Source organism: Pelodiscus sinensis, chromosome 5 (assembly GCF_052426305.1).
Source record: "Pelodiscus sinensis isolate ZL-2025 chromosome 5, ASM5242630v1, whole genome shotgun sequence".
In the NCBI taxonomy this organism is placed as follows: Eukaryota; Metazoa; Chordata; order Testudines; family Trionychidae; genus Pelodiscus; species Pelodiscus sinensis.
In genome coordinates, this window is record NC_143056.1 from 3,946,618 (window position 1) to 3,973,649 (window position 27,032).

A 27,032-nucleotide genomic window follows, 5' to 3' on the forward strand; every position below is an offset into this window, starting at 1 on the left:
GGTTCGTTTTTAGGTTTTTGTTAATAAAATGAAAATGTTCATGCTTCATTTAAATTAAAATACAACATAGATGGGGCTACCATAGGGTGGGTGCATAACTGGCTGGATAACCGTTCTCAGAGAGTAGTTATTAAAGGTTCACAGTCATGCTGGAAGGGCAGAACAAGAGGGTTCTGCAGGAGTCTGGGGACTGATTCTGTTCAATATCTTCATCAATGATTTAGATGATGGCATAGAGAGGACGCTTATTAATTTAGCAGATGATACCAAGCTGGGAGGGGTTGCAAGTGCTTTGGGGGGGTCGTAATTCCAAATGATCTGAACAAATTGGAGAAATAGTCTGAGGCAAATAGGATGAAGTTTAATAAGGACAAATGCAAAGTGCTCCACTTAGGAAGAGACAATCCATTTCACACATAGAGAATGGGAAGCGACTGTCTAGGAAGGAGTATGGCAGAAAGGAATCTAAGGGTCAGAGTGAATAACAAGCTAAATATGAGTCAACAGTGTGACACTGTTGCAAAAAAAAGCAAACATGATTCTAGGAGGCATTAACTGGAGTGTTGTGAGCAAGACCCGAGAATTCATTCTTCAGCTCTGCTCTGCACTGATTAGGCCTTAATTGGAATATTGTGTCCACTTCTGGGCACCGCATTTCAAGAAAGCTGTGGAGAAATTGGAGAGGGTCCAGAGAAGAGCGACAAAAATGATGAAATGTCTAGAGAACATGAGCTATGAGGGAAGATTGAAAAAATTGGGCTTGTTTAGTTTAGAAAAGAGAAGACTGAGGGGGGACATGAGAGCCGTTTTCAGGTATCTAAAAGGGTGTCACAGAGAGGAGGGGGAAAACTTGTTCTCCTTGGCCTCTGAGGACAGAATAAGAAGCAATGGGCTTAAACTGCAGCAAGGGAGGTTTAGGTTGGACATTAGGAAAAAGTTCCCAACTGTCAGGGTGGTTAAACACTGGAATAAATTGCCTGGGGAGGTTGTGGAGTCTCCATCACTAGAGATATTTGAGAGCAGGTTGGACAGACACCTGTCAGGGATGGTCTAGTTGGTGCTTGGTCCTGCCGTGAGGGCAGGGGACTGGACTCGATGACTCTCGAGGTCCCTTCCAGTTCTAGGGTTCTAGGATTCTATGAAATCCTGGCTCTGGGGTGGGGCTTGAGAGGAGGGTTCAGGCTGCCTCGAGAAGAGAGGACAACCCCAGCCCTCTCTAATCCCCTGCAGCATGGGGCCAAGTGAGAAGCATCTCTCCATGACTGCTGTAGCTCCAGCGGGCATAGCCGGGGGAAGGGTGCCTGTCCTTTGGCAGCGCAGGGCCAGGTATGTCTTCTCCCTGCGCTCCCCAAGCAGAACGAGGGGTGCAGCAAACTGGGCACTTTCCCCTCGCTCCCTGAGAAAGGGGAACAGCAGCAACGCCCTGGTACAAGCCAGCCCCCCAGCCTCCCTAAAGAATGTCATGAGGGTGCGAGGCTGGGGACAGGGGCAGTCCCTGAGGGGACATTTTGAAGTCTGCCCGGGATGCTCCATCCTCCCCCCGCCCCAGCCAGCCTGAGCTGTGTGCGTTCCGGTGGACACCCGAGTCAGGAAAAACAAAATACCAGCCATTGCACATGGCATTTTCTGAATTTTTTTACCGGATGTACCGGGCTCTTTCTCGGGGGGGAGTGGGGAGGGAGGGTGGATAGACTGGGGGGGGAGGGGAGGGCTGGGTCATCTTGTGCCCCCCCTGGAATTTCTTCACACACACCCAGGGGGGCACACTCCCCGGTTTGGGAACCTATGGTAGAGAGGGAGAATGCACCCCACAGTCTTTTCCCTGAGTGGGAACGGGGAGTGGGTGTTGCAGGGAACCTGGGCCCACCCTCTACTCCGGGTTCCAGCCAGGACCCTGTGATAGTAGCTGCCTAGAAGAGTCTCCAACACCTGCTGTGAGACAGCTACAAGATCCCGGGCTATTTCCCCACATCTTCCCCGGCACCTTCCTTCTCTCCGGCTCGTCCTCCTGGCACCACTTGATGCTTGGTTTCTCCTACTCCCAGCAGCGCTTTCCTCCATCCTCTCAGCTCCTCCCAGGCCCCACCACCTGCTGGGAAGCCCTTCCATAGCCAATCTCAACTGGCTCTTTAATTGGCCGCAGGTTTTCTAATTAGCCTAGGCTCACCTGACTCGGCAAGCCCGCTCAATTAGCCTCTGGTGCTCAACTGCCCTGATTGCCTCTGCTGGTTCTAGACTAGCCACTGCCAGTTACCCAGGGAACAGAGATTTTCTTAGTCTCAGGCTAATATACCTCCGTTCCGTGACCTTTTTTGTATCCCTCTGACCTGACCCTGTCACATTATTTAGTTAACAAACAGAAGGTTAAGGGGTGACTTGTCCACAGTCCCTACACAAGGAACAAACAGTAGATAACGGGCTCTTTGAACTAGCCATTAACCCAATCTAGGGACTAGAAGTGAAGCTAAACAAAAGCATGCGAGGTGTACATTTGTAGCAATGAGAGCAATTAGCCAGGGCTGTGGTGGATTCTTTAATGGTGGCAATTTTAAAATCACGACTGGATGTTTCTCAAAAAAGATCTGCACTAAGAACTGTGTGTGTGTGGGGAGTGGTGGTAGGGTGGGGGTGGGGGTGAGGGGTTAAGCTCTATGACTTCTACACACAAGGTCAGACTAGATGCCCACAATGGTCCCTTCTGGGAGTAGAATATTCACTAGCCCCTAGATACTGGAGCATCTTAGCAGCCTCGGGAAACTTCTTTCTCACGATCCCTCCTGCGCCTCGGGCTAATGCTCCCGACACCGACGTCAGAATCCGAGCGTGGCTCACAGTTCAGGAGATCTTGAACACACCCCGAACCCCCCGTCTACAGTACTGTAATGAATGAGAATTGAACAGTCTTCTGAACATGGCCTTAAGTCAAGACGTCTGCCGCTTAGCTCTCCCCGCATGCGTTCCACCCCGCCACATGCAGTAATTCTCATCCACTGATCGGATGTCACAACTGAGCATTCAAACAGTTCTTGCACATGCATGAGGGCTCACATACAGTTGTCGATGTTGATGCCATTTTTCTGCTTTCAAGCATTGTGTCAATTTCCTTTGAGTCTCTGGTGTATCTTAATGGCACCGCATCATGCCTGAAATTTGCTTTCCATCGATCCTCACTTATGAAGTCAGACTCGGAGATAACGCATGCAGAATATTTGTGTTTGTGAGTGTTAACATTTATCTTCATCTTGCACATGACTAGTGGGTTTTTTTAAGGACGTTCCACTCCTATTTAACTCCGACTGATGAAACTGGGGTATCCCATTTTTGTTTTTCACATCATTTATTTTGGTTTATTTTTCCTCAAATTTGGCTCACAAATACACATTTTGTAAAACCGAATTTTACACCTTCAAAAACCAATCTGAGTAGTTCCACAGATCGTGTTTTTAATGCTGAAATGTTTTATCCCCCCCATCCCCAAGTGCACACATTTTCCTCAGCAGTCTTTGCAGCTCAGACACTGATGCACTTTATTACTGCACGAGAAATAAAAGGGTCTAGAAATGGACATAAAATGTTCTAGAAATGGACTGGTCTGGTTTTCATTGTTCAAGCTGAGATAAAAGCACCCTGCTGCTGTCAAATTCTGGCAGTGGTTTAAAAAACAATAGGATTTTAGTGTAAACGTGAGCTAATTTATCTGTATTTACCCCTGTAAACAATACAAAACAAAACAAAACACTTCTGCCTAGCTTCAGTCATTTCCTCATCCCCCGTCCCCAATTTTTCTCCTTTTAATCAGGGTAACTTCGTCTAACTTGTTGAGATCCAGAAGCAAAAAACGTCCCGTTGGCTGCAAATTCTCTTAACATGAGAGTAGGATTTTGACTACACACCGCTAAAAAGGCATTTACCAACCATGAACGTACAGGCTTTAACCTGAAAGACTGTGAAAAGCAGGGAGGTCACGTTCAAGAGGGTATTTTCCTGTTATTAATAACACTGTAAGAGATAAATACATGTAATGGTGCAGATAAAAAAGGGAGCCGGACACCCAGTGTGATGGGGACTGAGTACATCATAAAACTATTTCATTACTAATTTCATTTCAGTCCCTTGTTTTGTCACGGTAATAAATCACACCAAGGCCACACCGATTACCCCAATCTCAGCACAATAATTGCCTTCGAATAGCTTTCCACAGGCCTGGGTCCAAAGAGTGATGAACAGGAAACTGGATTTCATTGCCACGTTTGAGGAAATGGACTTTTTTGCCCGTTTCCTTCCAAGATACTCTGATTAAACACCAATTGTTGCAAAAACATAGGGTCCCTGCTAATAACTGCTTCACTGATTATCTAACTCTCAGGGGGTATGTCTACACTACCCCGCTAGTTCGAACTAGGAGGGTAATGTATGCATACCGCACTTGCTAATGAAGCCCGGGATTTGAATTTCCCGGTCTTCATTAGCATAAGCGGGGAGCCGCCATTTTTAAATCCCCGCTGCTTCGAACCCCGTGCAGCGCGGCTACACGGGGCTCGAACTAGGTAGTTCGGACTAGGGTGCCTATTCCGAACTACCGGTACACCTCGTTTCACGAGGAGTAACGGTAGTTCGGAATAGGCACCTAGTCCGAACTACCTAGTTCGAGCCCCGTGTAGCCTCGCTGCACGGGGTTCGAAGCAGCGGGGATTTAAAAATGGCAGCTCCCCGCTTATGCTAATGAAGCCCGGGAAATTCAAATCCCGGGCTTCATTAGCAAGTGCGGTATGCATACATTACCCCGCTAGTTCGAACTAGCGGGGTAGTGTAGACATACCCAGGGTGGTTAAACACTGAAAAAAAATTCCAAGGGAGGTCGTGGAATCTCCATCACTAGAAATATTTAAGAGCAGGTTGGATAGACATCTATCAGGGATGATCTAGAGGTGCTTGGTCCTGCCATAGGGCAGGAGACTGGACTTGATGACCTCTCAAGGTCCCTTCCAGTTGTAGTGTTCTATGATTCTAGGATTAGAATAGACAGGACAACCTAAAGCTTAATTCAATTTTACAAGGACGCCGGACATCATTCATTGAGGTATTCACCTAGCCATGGTTGCATGGGCATGTTGAGATGCCGGGCAGCACTTGTTAGAAACAAAACAAAATGTTTTTAGACACTTTGGAATCTTCTTGGTCTTTGTGTGTCTTTCAACGTCTTTTACGAAAGGGGCTACATTTCGAGTGACACACCTCTAATTTTCAGATTCGTGAGGCGGGCTGAACCACAATCCACCGTGATCACTTCTTTATGGGCACAATCCTGTAAGTATTTACTGCCAGCAGAAGCCAGCTGCCAATCTATGCTGGGCTGTGAGGTCTTCCAGGGACTAGGCCTTTGAGGAGGAAGAATGCTTTCAATGACAATCCATTTTCAACTGGAGAAGAGCCAACACTTGAATGTCTGACAAATGCTTCACAGCCACCTCTATGGTTGAGGCTGTCGATTGAAGACACGATATAAACTCAAGTTTAAGTTTAGGACGTTCATTATGTGATATGGATAAACTCAAGTAGACACCGCAAATCACGCTTGACTTTGAGGTACTGCATCACTGCTTCGTAAACTATCTATGTGTGTTTTTTAATGAGAGACCAGATTCCAAACCAGCCCTGTTCAAAAGTGACTGGAATCGGGACGTTTGGATAGCACTTATACCTTACTTCAATCTATTTTAAGCCAATGAGAAAGCCAGGGTTGATTGTCAAGTTAGCCATCTGTTTGTCTCCCAGCAATGCTTTATGTCACAAGCTCATCACTAATGCCTCCAGATATGATGAAAGATATTTGATTAATATTTTAATAAGACCAGTGGCAGCAATTTTTGTTCTTGCACCAATGACAATAACACACTTCCTTAAGAATATAAGAACATAAGAGCGGCCATACTGGGTCAGACCAAAGATCCATCCAACTCAGTATCCTGTCTGCCGACAGTGGCCAATGCCAGGTGCCCCAGAGGGAGCGAACCGAACAGGTACGGATCAAGCCATCTCTCTCCTGCCATCCATCTCCACCCTCTGACAAACAGAGGCTGGGGACACCATTCCTACCCATACTGGCTGATAGCTATTTATGGACTTAACCTCCATGACCGTATCTAGTTCTCTTTTAAACCCTGTTATAGTCCTAATCTTCACAACATCTTCTGGTGAGGAGTTCCACAGGTTGACTGTGTGCTGCATGAAGGAAAAACTGCCTTTTGTTTCTTTTAAACCTGCTACATTTCATTTCACTTGGTGACCCCTGGTTCTTATGTTATGGAAACCAGTACGTAACTTTTCCTTATTCACTTTCTCCCCACCTGTCATGATTTTATAGATCTCTAGCCTATTTTATAGACCTCAAAGACCTTAGGCTCTTCTTTTCTAGGCTAAAAGTCGGAGTCTTTTAAAACTCTTTTCATACAGCAGCCATTCCAAACCCCTAGTAATTTCTGTTACCAAACGTTGCTGTCATTCAAGCAGTGTGATGCTGTTGCAAAAAAAGCAAATATGATTCTAGGTTGTATCAACAGGTGTGTTGTAAGCAAAACTCGTGAAGTCATTCTGCCGCTCTACTCTGCACTAGTTAGGCCTCAGCTGGAGTACTGTGTCCAGTTCTGGGTGCCACATTTCAAGAAAGATGTGGAGAAATTGGAAAGGGTACAGAGAAGAGCGACAAGAATGATTAAAGGTTTAGAGAACATGACCTATGAAGCCAGGCTTCATGAACTGGGCTTGTTTAGTTTGGAAAAAAGAAGATTAAGGGGGGACATGATAGCGGTTTTCAAATATCTAAAAGGGTGTCACAAGGAGGAAGGAGAAAATTTGTTCCTCTTGGTTTCTGAGGACAGGACAAGGAGTAATGGGCTTAAAGTGCAGCAGGGGAGGTTTAGATTGGACATTAGGAAAAAATTCCTAACTGTCAGGGTGGTCAAATATTGGAATAAATTGCCAAGGGAGGTGGTGGAATCTCCCTCTCTGGAGATATTTAAGAACAGGTTAGACAGACAACTGTCAGGGATGGTGTAGACGGAGCTTGATCCTGCCTTGAGGGCGGGGGGCTGGACTCGATGACCTCTCGAGGTCCCTTCCAGTCCTATTATTCTATGATTCTATGATTCTATGATTAGGCATGTGTGTTTCCAGAGATGCAAATCTCATGCTAAAAAACCCCAACTGGAGCACCAATGGCATTACTGTAGGCCACACATGAATACCCCCCAAAATTTGTTGTCATTCTCCCTGGTGGAAAACATTATCTTGCAGGCAAATGGATGGCCAACCCCTTGGGAAGCTTACCGGTAACGAGGAAGCTGCATCGGCCTGCCCCGGCTTCGTTGATGATGTTACAATTGTAAATCCCATAATTGTCCCTGGACAGGCTGCTCACGATGTAGTCCGTAGAATCTTGAGCATCAAACTGACCCGTCCGTAGCAACTTGTTGCCTAGTCGCCACTCATAGGTGAGGACCCGCGTTGGATATGCTCTCAGCACCCGGCAACTCATCGTGATGCTTCGGCCCTGGCCCTGCCGAATCTCCAGAAACGTTGGCTCCACCGCGGGAGGGTCTGTAGAAGAGAGAGGATTGAAGAAGTGACGGTAGCACCATCCCAAAGTAGGGTTACAATAGGGTGAAATTACCACGCGTTGATGGAATTGGATAGCCAAACAGTGGGAAGATTCATTAACAAAACGTAAGACACCCAGAATACAATGTTTTACAGTCCACATCCATGAGCCGAGATTTACTGAGAGCTACATGGTCCCTTCTGTTTTGTTTTTAATGAGGGGAGGAGTTACGACAGGAGCTTTCCTTCTCACTGGCATGCCAGCGGTGGATTGCAATGAACGAGAGCCCCCCAGAGTGGGTGGATATAGGACCATGGACTTGGAGAAGAGACAAAAAGTTGGACATGGATGGAGCTTAAATTGTCTACACTAGGGAGTTATTTTGAAATAACCCCTCTTATTTCAAAATAATAAGTGGCGCGTCCACAAAGACCGAACCTGTTATTTCAAAATAATTGGCTTGTTATTTCATAATCTGTCCCCTTGCTTTCCTCAAGGATTAATGCTAATTTTGAAACAGTTAACTTGAAATAATAGTCGTGTGGATGTTCCACTGCAGCTATTTCAAAATCACGACACCCCCGAGTCATTCAAAGGCATTACTCCCCGGTGCTTCCTGGGGCTCTGAGTTCGAGGTAGCGCATCCACGTTAACAGAGCCTGCCTCGGAGTGATTTCACTTTTGTTATTTTGTGAGTTATTATTTCAAATTTAGTTATTTCAAAATAATGTCCTAGCGTAGACATGTCCTGAAGCAGCTACTACTCTCATATTTGTATTCCCACCGGGTGAGCTGCCTTGCAGGGGACCAGACACACAGCGAGGATCATGGCATAAGAACTTGATTAGAATAAAATAGGGACCATACCCTGGTACAGAAATCAGAACCCTCTTCCTTTGAAATGGCTGAGGGCAGGAGATAATTTGGTACGGTTCTCACCAGGGTATTGCCTCCAGGAAATCAAGAGACCAATCCTGTGCCTCTCTTTTCCATCAACCCGTTTAGTGGGTTTAGTCCTCCAATAAATGCTGCCTGGCATCTTGTCTGCTTTTGGCCCAGAACTCTGCATGCCCGGCAATGGGACTGGTGGAGGCCTAGTAGTTTATTTAGCGCCTTGTCAGACATTTTACTCAAACGGTGTAAAAAATATTTAAAAATGTTTATGCCTCAACTTTCTACTCGCCTGTTCTTGGCTAACTGCAAGGCAGAAGTGCGTTTTTTTTTCTGTTCCAAAATCAATACTTTTTGGGGAAAAAAAAGTTGATTTTGATGACATTGTATTTGAATATTAGCTACACTGAAGTTTTCAATACTGTCGAAACATCCCACTCTGAGGTGAGCAGAAGGCAACTGTGAGGCAGTGAGAGGAGGGGCTGGCAGTGCAGGGGTTAACAATGCCTTTTGGCCCAGCTAGCCCCGCCCCCTTTTACCTGCAACCAATGCTAGGCCTGGAGGGAGAATAAAAGGAGGGAACCTAGCTCAGTTACGGGCTGACCAGCGAAGAGGCAGGAGCAGGTTCTGCCGTCCGCAAGACCTGATCCAGAGCCGCCTGCTGAGTCGGTCACAGGAGGACGCAAGCCTCCAACCCCTCTCCCGGGCGCAAAGGGGGAGAACCAGAAGGAAAACCCCACTGAGGAGGGGGAAATTGGACTCTTGGGGCCATGCCCCAAACTAAAGGAAGAGACTCTGGTAAGCGGCCGGAAGTCCTACACCCCAGATCCCCAACTAACACCAGGATCTAACCACTAGGCCACCTCGCCTGAGAGACCTGGCCAAAGCAATATTTTGAGGTTTTATTTCAAAATGCCCTTTAGAAGACAAATCGATTGTTTGTTGTCAGAGAACATTAAAACAAAGTACAACTGTGAAACCAAACAAAAAGAAAACAAACTGCTTTAGGGGTTTTTGTTTTGGTTTGTTTTTCTTTTGGAATGACAGTTTAAAATCTTTTGGGGTTTCACTCCATTTCGGAATCCCAAAAGATTTTAAACTGTCATGCAAAAAGAAAAACAAACCAAAACAAAAAACCCTAAAGCTGTTTGTTTTCTTTTTTTTTTTTTGATTTCACAGTTGTACTTTGTTTTAATGTTCTCTGACAACAAACAATCGATTTGTCTTCTAAAGGGCATTTTGGAATGAAAAAAAATAGAAATTTTGGAATCACCCAGGAAAATGAAAATCTGTTTTCTGCCTGCTATCGCCAGAACTTTCCAAGTAGCTCTCTAGATCAGGAAAATAAGACTAAGAAAAGGTGAGCGATTTGGCCGTGAATAAGCAGAGATTCAAAGAAAAAATTCTTAAAAGCTGTGTGTCATCGTTATGTTCCTTTAGACCAATAAAGTGAAGCAAACCTGAAAGGCTCCTACTCCAGAAAGAGAGGAGAAATCTACATATCCCTCTGAAAAGGACGGTCTAACAGGTCTTACTTTCATAGAGAACCCTAAGTAGAGACATATATTGCACGAAACCTCACTTACTCATTCCAAACCTGTCAAGACTTCCTACCGAGAAACTGCTCTCTCGGATGAAACTTTCCTTCCGTGTGATGAGTATTAATGGGGTAGAACTTTCATTCACGGTACCGCCTGTGGAGAAGCAAGGACCTTTGTGGTTGTGTTAGAAATAGTGTAGTACAAGAGGCTTTGAATGGGGTGAGAAAAGAGGGTGTACGGAATGGAGCTCAGAGCTGCTTTTCTTTTTTTTTCTTTTTGGCTTTCCAAAAGTCCTACGGCAGATTTCCTCCCGTGTTACATTTCATGTCTTTAAAAGACTGAGCCTAACGTAAAGCTCCTAAAAATAAACCAGACCTTTCAAAGCGAGCCATTTAATGGACTGCAAAGCAGCCTTACGCCGGGGCATTATCGGCAGGCAACACCAGCTGTCACTGCACCCGTTACGGGCCCTGCAATGCAGCATCTCGATGCTCGGATTTCTCCGCACGCTGTGGCAAATTTCTAATTGCCCGAGGTTAGTAAGGAGCAAAAACCTTGCTGGGATGCTAGGCTCCCGTAGATACAGCGGAGTGAAAACGGTACAGCCTGCGCCTCTAAACTGGGACTCTCTGGTCTGGCAACATCTGGGGTCCAGCTGGACCATGGATGTTCCAGGATCAGAGAGTTCTGGTGTGCTGGGGGGACCTGGAGAGCTGCAGGTGTGTGTGCGGGAGCCCGGCGCGATGCAGCTAAGGTTCCAGGAGCCTGGCACATGGCTCCCCTGGGCTGTGGGGAGAGGGGGAGGTAGCCAGGAAGCCCAGTGCATGGCCCAACTGAGCTACCCGGGGGAGCCAGGAAGTCTAGTGGGGTGCCAGGGTGGTGATGGTGGCTGGGGAGGGGGAAAGAAGGAGAGGAGGGAGGCAGAAATATCTTTTCCTGCTCCAGCAAAATCCTTCATCCAGGACCAGTCAGGTCCCGAGGGTGCCACACCAGTGAGGTCCAACCTGCACCTTTCGTCATGTGAGAACTGTTGGTAGTACTAGTGTTGGGGTATGTACAAAGTAATACATCTGAAAAGGGTCTACATTAGTGGTTCAGGGGTCAGCCACAGCATTAGCCTTTCAACATTTTGGGTGTGTCTAAACTACATGCTTCCATTAATGGAGCCATGTAGATTAGGCTGATCGGCAGAGGGAAATGAACCCGCGATTTAAATAATCGCGGCTTCATTTAAATTTAAATGGCTGCCACGCTGAGCCGACAAACAGCTGATCAGCTGTTTGTCGACTCAGCGCGCTAGTCTGGACGCTCCCGTGCCGACCTGAAAGCCCTTTATTGACCTCCCCGTTATGCCTCGTAGGATGAGGTTTACCGGGGAGGTCGATAAAGGGCTTTCATGTCAACAGGGGAGCGTCCAGACTGCCCCGATCTGCCGACAAACAGGGGCAGCCATTTAAATTTAAATGAAGCTGTGATTATTTAAATCGCGAATTCATTACCCTTTGCCGAACAAACAAATCTACATGGCTCCGTCGACGGAGCCATGTAGTTTAGACGTACCCTTTTTTTCCTTTGTTTTGTAGTTCTGGAAGATAGATGAAGAGTCTGGTCAAAACCAGTATTATCCTTTCTGCTGTATAAACATGCTCTCTCTCTTTGTTCTTGTAGCCTACGGCTACGTCTACACTGGGAAGATATTGCGCAAATACTTTTAACGGAAGAGTTTTTCCGTTAAAAGTATTTGCACAAGAGAGCGTCTACACTGGCATGTGCTTTTGTGATAGAGATGTGCTTTTGTGCAAAAGCATCCATGCCAGTGTAGACGCTCTCTTGCGCAAGAAAGCTCCTATGGCCATTTTAGCCATCGGGCTTTCTTGTGCAAGAAATTAACATTGCCTGTCTACACTGGCCTCTTGCGCAAGAACACTTGTGCAAGAGGGCTTATCCCTGAGCGGGAGCATCAGAGTATTAGTGCAAGAAGCACTGATTTTGTACATTACAACGTCAGTGTTCTTGTGCAAATACGGCCAGTGTAGACAGGCAGCAAGATTTTGCGCAAAAGCGGCCACTTTTGTGCAAAATCTTGCCAATGTGGACACAGCCTAGGAGACCAGATAAGTATGGAGTTGCTCTATTTTGTTATGTCTCTTGGGGTGCGTCTACACTGCATCCCTAGTTCGAACTAGGGATGAAAATGGAGACAACCGAAGTAGTTAATGAAGCGGGGATTTAAATATCCCGCGCTCCATTAACATGATCTCGCCGGCGCGCTAGTTCGAATCACAGCTGATTCGAACCAGGAAGTGCGTGCCGGGACGCGTTAGTTCGGACTAAAGCCCTTAGTCCGAACTAATGTTACTCCTCATTTTTTGAGGAGTAACATTAGTTCGGACTAGGGGCTTTAGTCCAAACTAACGCGTCCCGGCGCGCACTTCCTGGTTCGAATCAGCTGTGATTCGAACTAGCGCGCCGGCGAGATCATGTTAATGGAGCGCGGGATATTTAAATCCCCGCTTCATTAACTACTTCGGTTGTCTCCATTTGCATCCCTAGTTCGAACTAGGGATGCAGTGTAGACGTACCCTTGCTTATCTGCATTGGCTTTGTATAATACATCTTCAGGGTCAAATTCCTTGTAATCTCTGTAACCTGTAAATTTAGAAAGTTTGTAGTATAGAAAAGTGTTGATTCAATTAGAAATTATACAAATAGTACAGTAAAACTCCAATAGTCCGGCATCTAATAGTCCAGCACTCCTGCTAGTCCGGCATCAAAATGGCAAGAGCCTAGTGAGTGAGCTTCGGCAAAAAATGAGTCACAAAGTAACAGCGGCAGAAGCTGAACTGAGCAAAAACGGTAAAAAAGGCTTAAAAAAACTAAAACATTTCAGTATGCTGTATACGGTATGTACAATAAAAAGGGTTAAGAACACTTTATATACAGTATATAATGTATACAGTATATATATAACCAGCTTATAGTACCTCCTGATAGTCCGGCATATCTGATAATCTGGCACCACCTAAATCCCATAGGTTCCAGATTATCGGAAGTCTACTGTAATTACTGTATAACTGTATCCATTATTTCCTTGTTAATACTCATTTTATGGGAGTTTTATTTATTTTATTTTATTTATTTAAATTTTACCCCACCTCTCTATTTAAAATGAAATAAGGTTACTAAATAAGGTTTTAGGAAAAGTAGTGATAGACTTGTGAATTAACATACTAAAATAGAGAAAAGCATATGACTAATGCCGATTTGTTGCCACTCAGACACTGCGTTGAACGTCCGAGGTAAACGTGTGTGGGCCATAAAGTAGTTATGTGTACCCCATCCGCTCCTGGGTCGCCTGTTTCTTCTCTAACATCAGTCTTTGCTTTTGCCCTGCTGAAAACAAGAAGGAAGGGACGAGGCACCTAAACGACTCCCATGAGAAAAGGTGGCAGCTGAGGCAGAGGCCAGCTGGACAAGAAATGGTTCAGTTTGGTTTGCTGAATAAAAATGTTTCCATTCCAATGGACACCCGCCCCCCAATTTTTAATTTAGTTTCCCCATGGAATCGTTCAATTTTGCTGAACCTGCATTTCCTGTAGAAAAAAAAAATCAATCCGACAGAAAATTGCTACTGGAGAAAAATCTTTGCCGGGTGTGTTTTGTTGTAAAAGATGTGCCTATCTCCTGGCAGCATCTGTTCAAAACCATATTGTTAGATCCCTCGCTGGTTTTCGCTTATTCAGCAGAGATCCAAGCAGCTTGCAAGTGCTTGGCTCTGGACCCAGGCCTGATGTAAGCTGAAAACGGATATTGCGTCCCTCCCAACTGCCCTTCCCGTGGTACGGCATTGCTGCCTGCCTGCCGGTTAAAGACAACCCAACCCACATACTTTCATTAAAACAAAGCCTCGCGGCGCATGGTTTTAGACCACATGCATTGCAGGCGATGTTGTTCGGTGAGTGTGCTTTGTTCTAGGGTAACAACCAGCAAGAGTGACCTTTTAAAAATGATTTTCAGCATTCTGAAAGAGAGAGGGAGTGGAGAACGCCCCCGGCGCGATGGAGAACACATGGGCTGGGGCAGACGTGCAGAGCAGAACTGTGCTGAGGGACCAGATGTTAACTCTGACGACACAGGGGCTTGGATGAACAGCGAGAGTAGAGGTGGGGCCACACGTCCATGATGAAATACCACATCCTGTCCCTTTCCGTCTCTCGCAGCCCTCCCGTTCTGCCACCTCTGGGGCGTCTCTATTTACGTTCCGCAGCAAGGTCCAGGCCTTCGTCAACCGACTACAGATTAATTAGGCCGGACCCACAGCCGGGGTAGCCGTGTTAGCGGTGACAAGATGAACGAGACAGAAAGCTGTGCTATGCTGCTGCCTCAGGAGAGACCCTGGTTGGGATGGTAATTAGACCGGCCCAGAAACGCTTGAGTTAAACAGCTGGTCAGTGGAGAACACAGACAGGTTTCAAAATCTACATGATTCCCTGCCAGTTCATTGACCTGGCTTCTTAGCAGCCACCTGGCGGGTTGCTGGGAAGGCCAGAATTCCAGACTTACAGCTAGTTGGCAACTCTCCTGGGAGGCCGATGGGGAGCCAAGCCTGCGGAAGCTCTGGGAAGGCTGGTTCCCAAACTGAGGTTCCTGCCAGCGTTGTGATATGCTGGGCTCCTCAGCCTGCTAAGTGGAATTCAACATGGAAGCAAAATGTTGCAGTGTTTCTCAGGCCACAGCTCTCCTTGCTCTGCCAGAGTTCGGTCTTCTGGCATTCGATTGAGCAGGTCTAGCAAAGACTCAGTAAATCGAATGCTGAAGGAGCCTCCGGTCAGCGCCGGCACTCCTCACAGTCCCATTTGCTCCCTTTGACCTCTCGCTGTGAAGACTATACCAAGCTCGGCGTGAGGTATGCCAACTCCAGCGATGTTACTTATGTAAAAACAACAAATAGTTTAGCAGCACCTTAAAGACTAACAAAACATGTCGATGGTATCAAGAGCATTCGTGGGAACATAAGAACATACGAACATAAGAACAACCTACTTCTTCAGATGTGCCCACGAACGCTCACGATACCATCTACATGTTTTGTTAGTCTCAAAGGTGCTGCTAGACTATTTGTTGTTTTTTAAGTTTTTCTAGTTACAGACAAACTCAGCTATCCCTCTATTACTCATGTAGCTGGAGTTGTGTTCCTTCAGTCAACCTTCTGGATCTTGTTTAGGCGTGGCATCAACCAACAGCTTCCAAATTCTGTTTCTCAAAGAACTGTGAATTTTCTGGCTTTGGTTCTAAATCAGAAAGTATCTAAGTTTCAGGTTTCAGCGATCCCCCACAAAACGGAATTGCTGTTCACTGCAAAGTTCTCCTAATGAGAGAGTTGACAGTAGACTCTGAGGGTATGTCTACACTACCACCCTAGTTCGAACTAGGGTGGTTAATGTAGGCAACCTAAGTTGCAAATGAAGCCCGGGATATTTAATTCATTTGCATCTTGCTGGGCGCCGCCATTTTTAAATCCCCGCTAGTTCAGACTCCGTGCCCGCGGCTACACGTGGCACGGAGTAGGTAGTTCGGATTAGGCTTCCTATTCCGAACTACCGTTACTCCATGTGGAACAAGGTGTACCGGTAGTTCGGAATAGGAAGCCTAATCCGAACTACCTAGTTGGTGCCGCGTGTTGCCGCGGGCACGGAGTCCGAACTAGCGGGGATTTAAAAATGGCGGCGCCCAGCAAGATGCAAATGAAGCCCGGGATATTTAAATCCCGGGCTTCATTTGCAACTTCAGTTGCCAACATTAACCACCCTAGTTTGAACTAGGGTGGTAGTGTAGACATACCCTGATAGTGACCAGAGTGTCTCTCCAAGTGGGGGTAGACAAAACATATCTAGTCAGGATATTGCAACGATTTTACGATCTGTGTATCCAAGCCAACAAGGCAAGGCTCCCATCCTCCACCCATCCTTCCTGCAGCTCCATGGAACATCTCCATTGGGATGTTGCAACATTGTGTAGGGAAGCAGGGATAGGTTGAAGCTATGTGAGGTTCCTACACCCTTCTTTGTCACCCCAAGACTTATTTTCCACAGCTTTCATAGTAATTTGCTCTGGTCCCTCCCCATATTATTTGAAGCCTCCCTCTCCTCCTCCTTCTCCCCACAACCCACAAGGCATGTGATCCGAGACACTCCTGCTGGAACTATGTTGCTCCTGGGATGCAACAAGATGGAGGTGCAGGCAAAGAGAAAACCTTGGAAAGTGCTAGAGAATCCCAAACTCTAAGGGAAATAAGAGGGAGCCACACATTTTTTGGGGGGGGGTGAAACTCCACAATATTTTCTATGTGAGAGAAGGACCTCAATCTTGATGGAAGGATGCCATGGAAAATTCCACAAGTTTAAGTTGAGCATTCCCACTGCCCATCCCAGATATTGGTCCGTCTGCTCTCTCTTATGACCACTCACAGCCTTAAATCACTTTTGTTCATTACTAAACCCAGCATAAATAATTCTTGGGGGGGAAGCAAACAGCTGTGCATCTCTCTCTTCCCTTGATAAAGACAGGGGACGTGTTATAAGCTTGTTCTCGAGACACTTTATGCAGAGTGGAGACGGATTTATCTGGGCTCTGGTCCCGCTGGGGTTGTGCACCTTAGAGTTACGGCAAGTCCTTTGGACCGAGTCGTCCCAGAGCTGATCTGATCTCAGCATCTGCATTACCCAGCTGTGGGCAATGACCCCAACTCTGGGCCAGTGCTGGAGGAGGCCAGAGGGTCTGGATCAGCCCAAAAAGGGTGGTGGGGCTCCCCCCCAGGCAGCTAGGTAGGCTCAATGGTATTTCAGCACATCGGGAGACCTCTGTGACCAAACCCATCACAGGAACCTTATAATATTAACAATAAATGTCCCCTCCATGGAGAATTAGCTTCAGGCCTTAATGCCAAGTAAATCCTGGTGGGATATCGGGAGGAGCAATCGGAAAAAATAAATCAACAGATGGAAACTTATACTTCATCAACGGCCCCTCCATATCGGCCCAGAGAAGAGGACCTCCACCAGTAATCCTGGTAGGAATGGCTACTGGGTGACTCTAGATTTGCAAGCCTACCAAACCCACCTCTCAACTTCAGCAATGGATGGCGCTGAGGATTATGTACAATGTCAGTGGAAGTGCCTTCAGACTCCAAGCCCACAGGGTGGACACGGCGCTCCTGGAGTGACCGGTCGTTAATTATGTGCACCTCCAAAACACGGACAAATAGCCATGCTTGGGGGCTCTCCAAAGCTATCCAAAGACAAAAGAAATGATCTGGCTGTCTCATCACCTAAATCTGTCCCAGTCAAATCCTTCTATCGACCATGCGTCTTAAGGTTTGTCTAAAACATCAGTTCTGAAGCTAAGGGGATTTTCCTCTTCTGGTCACAGTGTCTACTACTAATCAGAGATGCCGGAGAATTGACTAGGGCCTGGGCAAAAATTAGGTATGACTTTCTTCACAGTATTTCTGCTTAGAATTCCAATTTTAATTTTCCACAAAGAATCACAGATTAACTGGTGATGTGGATCTGGGATTGAAACTAGTATAACCCTAAATTGGGGGAAGACTGATAAGTATCGATTTTAACAACGGATGAGGTTTTAGAGTGTTTAAAATGCTGGCAAAGTGGGGACAAATTTCACCAAGTGCTGTTTCCAGCGACTGACAAATGTATTGTAAGTTACAGTGTTGACTGAGGGACAGACAGTGGAAAAATCAGACTCATTCGAGCATCGCTTCAAAGGTAATTTTTCACAGTTACTGTTGGAATAGAAGGTAAGTTCAGGGCTGACACCTGTAGGTTGCTTAGTAAGGAAGCATCTATTGCGTTGACAATAGAGCCTCCGTTACAAACACCTAAAAAGGTAGGTTGTTCAAAACTCTGAAACATTCGTAACGCAGCATGGAGCGCTGTGGTTCTTTCAAAGGTTTGCAACTGAACATTGACTTGATACAGTTCTGGGACAGTGTGATGCAGAAGCAATATGCTGCTTTTAACCATGTTCACTGAAATGAAAGAAGCACAGAAATGGCTTCCTTACCTCATCACATCTTTTTAATTTTTTTTTCCTTTATGATTTCCATAGTTTTTGTTTAACATAGCTCTGTACAGAACTTGGGGCTTTTTTTTCAGTCACGTCTGCTGTCCAATTGGGTATATTTGACTCCAAATTAGGTATGTGGTTGACAGTTCAGTCAGAAACACTGATGTGTACAACTCCGAGGTTCTACTGTATGTCTTTTATTTTTGTGCCTGAGTTTGGCTCTTTGGGTGCACCGCAAGGCTATTTCAGGATACCAGAGGTATCTCAAAATAGCTACCCTGAGTCTTTTCAATGCGTCCACTATTGTGAAAGATAGCAGACCCGCTATTTCAGCATCCTTGTAAACCTCGTTCCATGTGGGATAAGGGATGTCTTGAAATAGTGTGTTATTTCAAAATTTGATGCTGTGTAGACACGCCAGATTTTGAAATAGCCTATTTTGAAATAGAATCGATTGAAGTAAGGGTGCAGTGTAAACACACTCTGTGATGCATTATTCCCAAACTCTGTACAGGCAGTCCCCGGGTTACGTACAAGATAGGGACTGTAGGTTTGTTCTTAAGTTGAATCTGTATGTAAGTCGGAACTGGCGTCAGCCGCTGCTGAAACTGATCAGTTTCAACAGCGGCTGAATCTGGACGCCAGTTCTGATTTACATATGGATTCAACTTAAGAAACCCAGGCGTCCCCAAGTCAGCTGCTGCTGAAACTGATCAGCGGCTGATTCCAGGAAGCCCGGGGCAGAGCAACTCTGCCTCGGGCTTCCTGTAGTCAGCCCCTGGTCAGTTTCAGCAGCTGATGACTTGGGGACGCCTGGGGCAGAGCAGCTGGGGACAGATGACTTGGGGACGCCTGGGGCAGAGCCCGGGGCAGAGCAGGCAGCGGCTTTGCTCGGGTGTCCCTGGTCTGCTGGGGGGGTCCAGCGGCTTTGCTGGACCCCCCCAACAGACCAGGGAGACCGGGAGAAGCATTTCTCGCCCTGGAGGACACGGGTGGCGACCCGCCGCCCGTGAGCTCCGGGGCGAGAAAAGCCCCGTTTGTAAGTGTGGATCCGACATAAGTCGGATCCGCGTAAGTCGGGGACTGCCTGTATTTGGATTGGTTCCTTTCCATGCACGTTAGAAATATACAGGCAGGCGAGCCGTATACTTCAGGAATTCCTTGATATCTGCCTATGTATGTGTGAGAGTGTTTGGAGACAACACACCGAACATATGTATCAGATTATGTATGGAACGTTCCCTTATTTTCCGTTCTTTTCCAACGCCATTTGAGCGGAACTTACATACTACAAAAAAGTTTGTGCATAATTCTTCGTAAACGAGTTATGCCAGTGGCTTCTTCAGCACAGTCGCTCAGTGGTGTTTGTAGTAGGGGAAGAGGGGATGGAAATCGTCCTTAGAGCCCGTCCGTAAACCAAAACATTTACAGTAAAGCTCATTGCTACAGGAAACTCGCCCGGGGTCATTTTTCCTTATAAACTCAAGCCGACATTGGCTGAAAGGTCAGGCAATGCTCATGTGCCTTTCAAGCAACTCGGAGCCCATTTCTCGTTGCATAGCAGTGATACCCCAAAGCAGATTGTCCAGGATGATGATGCATAATTAGAACAGGGGTGCACCCAGGTGAAATGAATCAACTAGTACCGATTCAGAGTGGTGCTCCGGGGCTTATTTGCACCCAACCTTCAGCAGGAAGGGCGGAAATTCAATCGTTTAGGCCAAGAAGCACCATTGTGATCATGGTAGCTGGGCTCCTGCAGAAGACGAGCTGCAGAAGACGAGCTGCAAAACCACATCTCATCATGGAAACTGCAAGGACACCCCCGCGTGCCTCCCCGGCAGGTCTGGATCATGTACTGAGTTGCAGACGGTGAACCCGGGGCGGCTGGACTGATTTGTGGCGCAAACCCCCAGTGACCCGCGCAGGAGGAAATATTCCCAGAGAGCCTAGAAGAACAACAGCCCAGCAGCCCGAGACTTCCTCCTCCTCCTAGGGCTCCTCACGGGTGGCTAAGGAAAAGCTCCTAGCCTCTTTAACAGGGAGGAGCCGGGGGAGACCTCAAAGCAGCAGCCCAGCTGTCTGTAGAAGCAGCTGCCGGAGGAGTAGCTGGGCTGAGAGAAAGGAGCTGAAAGCAAGACCAGACCCATCAGCGTTCCCCTGCTGCTGACTTTTAGGCATTTGTCTAGCTGCTGCCCTGGGAATCTTAAACAGCCCCCTCTCCAGCTCCCCAAACCAAATGGCACGTGAAAAGTTCTCGGGTGGCAAGGGACAGAGCAAAGTGACTGGGAGCTGGTGGCAGATCTGCCTCCTTGCCAGGCACGCACAACTGTGCTTCCTTCATGGCTGGGTCACTGGAAAAACTAACGGCGACATCGCACCGGTCCCTGCCTGGGTATGCAAAGAAGGTGAGGTGACTTTCCCAAGGCTATGAAAGACATCAGTGTCAGAGCTGAGATTAGACTGCAGGAATTCCAGGTTTCCCGGCCCCTTGCAATCAGAAAGGACAATTAGGGGAAATCAAGATGGTGTTTTTAAAGGGAGGTTAATTTTGAGCCGTATCCCAAGTAGATGAGGGTGTTGAAAAAATGGAGAAGGTGCAGAAAAAAAGTTGCTGAAAATATTGGCAGATTAGAGAAAACAACTGGCAGTGAGAGACTTATGGGGCTCCGCCTATTTAGTTAAGGAAAAAAAAGACTGAAAGGTGACTTGATTACGATACATAAGTATCTTCACAGGGAGCCAATACTGGGTACTAAAAGGCTCTTTAATGTAGCAGAGAAACACAGAACAAGACGGAGTGGCTGGAATTGAAACCCAGGAGTACAAGCTAGAAATAAGACACAAACTATTAACCCTGAGGTGCTTAGTCAATGGAACAACTTGACAAGGAAGCGGTGAATTTTCCATCTCTTAGTGTTCATGATCTCCAAGGAAACCGTGCCCACAACTTTTTAGGGGGAGCCAAATAGCTGGATGCCTCCAAGCCAGATTCAGAACCTCTTTGGTAAATACGAACTGAAGAAATGTTGCGATTAAAAAGACACACATGCTCACACATTTTACCAATTCCACTAAACAGTCCTGAAGCTTGACATGCAAACACTCTTTAAACAAGAAATGTCCTTTGGCGACTGTTTACCAATTAAACGACAATTTACTCTCAGTTCCAGGCATTAGCAGAGGTTTTCAAGAGAATTACCCCTCGTTTCGATCCACAGCAATCTATTATTTTCCCGTTTAGCAAAACAGACTTTCTAAAATTCAAAACTCTGAGAACAGGTGCCTGCTACGGGCTTGTTTATCATGTTAGACTGCAGACAGGGTATTTTATCTTGCGAAGATTATGTGCGAGTAGAATGGTGGTAAATTAGATGCCTTTCTGAATCACATCTTTGATAACAGGAGATAATTAGGATAGGCAGGATTTTCCTATGCCAATGAACCTGAAAAATTGCACTAGCAGTGTTATCAATCATACCCTATGAATGGCATCACTTGCATCTGAAAAACACACGAGGGAAATAAAAATAAGTTGCCGGCTGCAATCTATTCTTACCGATTTGCATAGGTTTCTAAATGCTGAGATTATTTCTTAAAGACACAGCTTTGGAACGCACTGGGATAGAGCCACACCAAAAATGTTCTTTAGCATCACCTCGCTGACTTTGATGGACCAAATCGATTTGTGCCCGCTAATGGCATGTCAGAATGCTTTGTATGTATGCATGCATGTGTTTTGCAAACAGGCGGAAGATGACTTACAGGGCTCTTCTAGACTATGGGGAACGGTCGAAAGAAGATATGCAAATTCCACAGGAAGTACTTTAGATGCGGCTTTTTTGGCAAACCCCCCCTTCATCGAAAATCTGCTATTCCTCAGAAAAAAGGAGGGGGGGGGGGAGAGTTGCCGAAAAAGCCGCGTCTTAACTACTTTCGAAAGTGCAATCGGAAGAAGATATGCAAATTCCGCAGGAATCTTCTTTCGACCATTCCCCGTAGTCTAGATGAGCCCACGGTGAACATGCTGTAGCCCTGCAGGGCATGTCTACACTAGGAAATTATTTCAAAACACGTTATTTTGAAATAATAACTCCTGAAATAACTATTTCAAAATAGAGTCGACAGGGGAGCCTCAAAATGAGTCTGAGGCAGGCTCCCTTAATGCGAATGCACTACTTCAACTTAGAGCCCCAGGAAGTGCTGGGAGTGATGAATTCAAATTACTCTGGGGAGCAGTTCTTTTGAAATAAAGGTATCAGAGCATCCACCCCACAATTATTTCAAAATGGCTATTTCGAAACAAGCATTATTCCCCGAGGAAAGAAGGAGGACAGATATCAAAATAAGCCACCCGTTATTTCAAAATAGCAGGCTTAGTAGGGTGGACGCTCCACTTACGCATTCAAAATAAGGGGAATATGTGTACAGCAGGGCACATAGAGGTGATTGGAAAACGCAGAAGTATTTTTTTCTGAAAAGCATGCCACATTTTGTAGGCAATTTTTCACCACCACTTTGTCGGCTCTATGATCTGGCTAGAAAACAGGGAGTTGGGGGAGGTGAAAAAGAAACCCTCCTCGGCATTGGAGATTTCTAAAGAATTCTGTTAGATCTTCTCCCATGCACATTTTTCCAGCTGAACCTCTCTAGTTAGGTACTCTCTAGTCCGGCACGCTCTGTGGTCCGGCATGATTTAAGTTCACCGAATGTCCACTTATCATGGGGGTGGCCAAGTTTCCTGGAATCCCATAAAGTTTGTTTACAGAAACCAGTGCTGCGCTCACTGTTCTGTGCTTTTATTTAGTTCGAATTTCCCCCTCAATCGTAGAATCATAGAATACTAGGACTGGAAGGGACCTCGAGAGGTCATTGAGTCTAGCCCCCTGCCCTCACAGCAGGACCAAGTACTGTCTAGACCATCCCTGATAGACATTTATCTAACCTGCTCTTAAATATCTCCAGAGATGGAGATTCCACAACCTCCCTGGGCAATTTATTCCAGCGTTTAACCACTCTGACAGTAAGGAACTTTTTCCTAACGTCCAACCTAAACCTCTCTTGCTGAAGTTTAAGCCCATTGCTTCTTGTTCTATCATCAGAGGCCAAGATGAACAAGTTTTCTCCCTCCTCCTTATGACACCCTTATAGATACCTGAAAACTGCTATCATGTCCCCCCTCAATATTCTCTTTTCTAAACTAAACAAACCCAATTCTTTCAGCCTTCCTTCATAGGTCATGTTCTCTAGACCTTTAATCATTCTTGTTGCTCTTCTCTGGACTCTCTCCAATTTCTCCACATCCTTCTTGAAATGCGGTGCCCAGAACTGGACACGATACTCCAACTGAGGCCTAATCAGCACAGAGTAGAGCGGAAGAATGACTTCTCGTGTCTTGCTAACAACACACCTGTTAAATCTTCCCAGAATCATGTTTGCTTTTGTTGCAACAGCATCACACTGCTGACTCAATGTCTTCTAAGAGCCCAGTAAGCAGTGGAAGGTTTGGTGATGCTGCTAGACAACACTGACCTCCCATGGTTCAGCCACTTCTCTGGTTCGGCACCGGTAGGGTCCTGAGGGTGCCCAACTCGATTAGATTACCAGCATATATCATATTAAAAACTGACAACTGACAGATTAAAACCTGTCAGCTGGTGTGCCAAGAGCCCTGTTTATTATGCTGATCGACACCTTCTCACTGTTCCCTTCTGCTCCTGAATCTGCCGGAGTCCACGGGTTGTCTCTCACTAAGATTGTAAACCCTTTGAGGCAGGAGACATCTTTTTGTTCCATGTTTGTGCGGTGCCCGACTTCTGGCATCCTACTCCAGGACGAGGGCTTGTCGGTCACCCTGCTATGTTACATAGAGGCTACGTCTGCACTGCAGGCTTTTTGCTCAAGAATGGCTGTTCCTGCGCAAAAAATTGTAGAGTGTCTACACTGCACGTGCGTTCTTGTGCAAGTAAATTTACAGTCCAGTGTCGGAAAACAGGGCTTCTTCCGGAAGAGTTATTCCTCTCCCCATGAGGAATAAGTCCTCTTGTGCAAGAGCTCTTCCACAAGAGGGCAGTGTAGACAGACAACATGAATTTCTTGCACAAGAAACCCCTATGGCCAAAATGGTCATCAGAGCTTTCTTGCACAAGAGAGCGCCCACACGGCCATGGATGCTCTTTCGCAAAAGCACATCTCTTGTGCAAAGCACATGCCAGTATGGACGCGCTCTTGCGGAAGACCTTTTGCACAAGAACTCCTGCGCAAAACAGTTCTTGTGCAAGAAGCGTGCCGTGCCGACGTAACCTCGGACTTCGCACAGGCCGCTCTGACTTCAAAAATGCGACTAGCTCAGACAACTGAGATTTCTTTAGTTGGGGAACTTCCGCGTTTGCGGTATTTGTGATACGGTCTTTGTTCAGGCACGTAAGGGCAGCCCAGGTACACGCCAAACGCTATCTGCTTATTTTAGCGGCAAATGGCAAGATTACGAGTTCCACCCCCGTGAGAGGCCCTGCCAGCGAGCCGTCAGCTCAGAATAGTCCCCGTTTATTTTTCTGTTCCATCAGCTGTCCTTGAGGTTGCGAGCTGCAGCACAAAACAACGTTCTGGGGAGGCAGAAGAGAAGTACCGGCGGTTTGGAAAAGGATAAAAAGCAGCAGCGCTTTAGAATGAGAAACGCAGCCTGCCCAGCCAAGGTGAGCCCGCGGGCCCGGATGTCCCGCAGGTAGGGGTCGTTCCAACAGGGATGCAGGAGTAGCAAGGGCTGCTGCAGCAGTAACAGGTAGGGGGTGCTCCGGCGTCCTGGCCGGGGGTCCACAGGCAGGATCTTCTCTGGATGGGCAGGCGCAGCCCCTGTTTACAGTGGAGGGTGACAGGATGGAAGGTCACAGAAGACCCCTTGAGGAGCCTGCTGGGTGCTGACAAAGCCGCTGTCACTCGGCTTTCTGCTCTCTGGGGATTCTCACCGCTTGCTCCTGCTGGTCCAGCTCCCTGGTCTCCCCCAGCCAAGGCCCGGAGCTAAAGTCCCTGCCCCCCCGAGAAGCAGCACAGACACAGGTGCAAGGAGAGGGCAGTTCTGGGCCCAGTTTCCGGGGATACCCCTCCCCATGTGGGATCAGAACCCCCAGTGGATTATTTAGGTAAGCCCCCTTTACCAACGAAAAGGTAACCATTATTTGCACTGGGCTTGATGGAAAATAAAAGTGATTTGATGAAGTACAAGCAGTAGGATGTACGGTGTCAGTGAGAGCAGGCAGAGCAAAGTGGATTACACACTCAAAGTCACAGAAAACACTTCGCTAATTCTAACACTAAACCCTCAGTACAAACTCACTCTGACACTCTTCCTGCACCAGCTAAGCCTTCAAACCAGGGCTGTCCCTCAGCCTGGAGTCTTTGGCTCCTTCCCTCGGGCGTGTCCAGCCAGCCCAGTCAAAGACAAAAAAGCTCCGAAGCTTCCCCGTGGTTTTATCAACTCCGCTTTGGGCGGGAATTCTGTTCCTACATTCCACCCCAAGATGGGAAGTCCCTACCCATTAGAGAGGTCACATGACTTCTTAGGAACAATCATTGCTTAGACTTAAGGACAAAAGGGGCTGTTTACATAGGATTGACCAGGCACTGAGGCATCCTAACATTGGAAACACGCTCAATGGCTTGCCTTTGCACATTGTTGTGTTGTGTTGTGCTGTGAGCAGGACACGAGAAGTCGTTCTTCCACTATACTCTGTGCTGGTTAGGCCTCAGTTGGAGTCTTGTGTCCAGTTCTGGGCACTGCATTTCAAGAAAGTTGTGGAGAAATTGGAGAGGGTCCAGAGAAGAGCAATGAGAATGATTAAAGGTCTAGAGAACAGGACCTATGAGGGAAGGCTGAAAGAATTAGGTTTGTTTAGTTTAGAAAAGAGAATATTGAGGGGGGACATAGAATCATAGAATCATAGAATAATAGGACTGGAAGGGACCTCGAGAGGTCATCGAGTCCAGCCCCCCGCCCTCAAAGCAGGATCAAGCTCCGTCTACACCATCCCTACATGATAGCAGTTTTCAGGTATCTAAAAGGGTGTCATAAGGAGGAGAGAGAAAACTCGTTCATCTTGGCCTCTGGGGATAGAACAAGAAGCAAAGGGCTTAAACTGCAGCAAAGGAGGTTTAGGTTGGACATCAGGAAACAGTTCCTAACTGTCAGGGTGGTCAAACACTGGAATAAATTGCCCAGGGAGGTTGTGGAATCCCCATCTCTGGAGATATTGAAGAGGAGGTTAGATAAATGTCTAGCACTGATGGTCTAGACAGTATTTGGTCCTGCCCTGAGTGCAGGGGACTAGACTCAATGACCTCTCGAGGTCCCTTCCAGTCCTAGTATTCTATGATTCAAAAACCATAACCATTCCATCCTCCATAGGTCTAACTTTACACACAAGGATGATACACATGTCAAAATTAGATAAACAGATGCAGTGGATTAAGACATGGAGATTGATAGGTTACATGAGACAATTTGTCCAAAGCACCTTTGAGTTAGGTAGAGCTGTGCCCACAAGTCTATTTCATAAAACATAGCGGGGGGAGAGAGGGCCAACACTGGGCGATCTAGCCCAGCAGTGGGGGGGTACTCCAGCCCAGCTGGAACAGCCCCTACTCTTCCCTCATTAGTCAGTTATCCAATGAAACAGGATTTTACCTCCTAGTTCGTGGGGTACAGCTTTGAGGATACTGTTCACTGTGCCTATGCTGTTTGCTGTCATGGATCACACAGCCCTGCGTCTGCCCCCTGACGCAAGGACAAACTTTCTGAAGCCAACGAACAACAAACTACAAACACTCGCAGGCCGGCTTGAATTTTAAAAGATTAATTATTCATGCGCCCATGTGTGAGTACTTTGAAATTCACAACTATTCTTAGGAATAAAACAGAGATC

At 46.7% G+C, this 27,032-nt stretch overlaps 1 protein-coding gene across 2 annotated transcripts in view; it reads right to left on the reverse strand.

Annotated features, from left to right (window-relative positions):
• The window catches only part of MDGA2 (MAM domain containing glycosylphosphatidylinositol anchor 2), a 634,890-nt gene that overhangs the window by 118,701 nt on the left and 489,157 nt on the right, over positions 1-27,032 (reverse strand). For both annotated transcript variants that reach the window (XM_075926141.2, XM_075926142.2), the window contains exon 9: positions 7,327-7,596. In XM_075926141.2, coding sequence (XP_075782256.1) covers positions 7,327-7,596 — 270 coding nt within the window. The remainder of the gene's footprint in view (positions 1-7,326; positions 7,597-27,032) is intronic.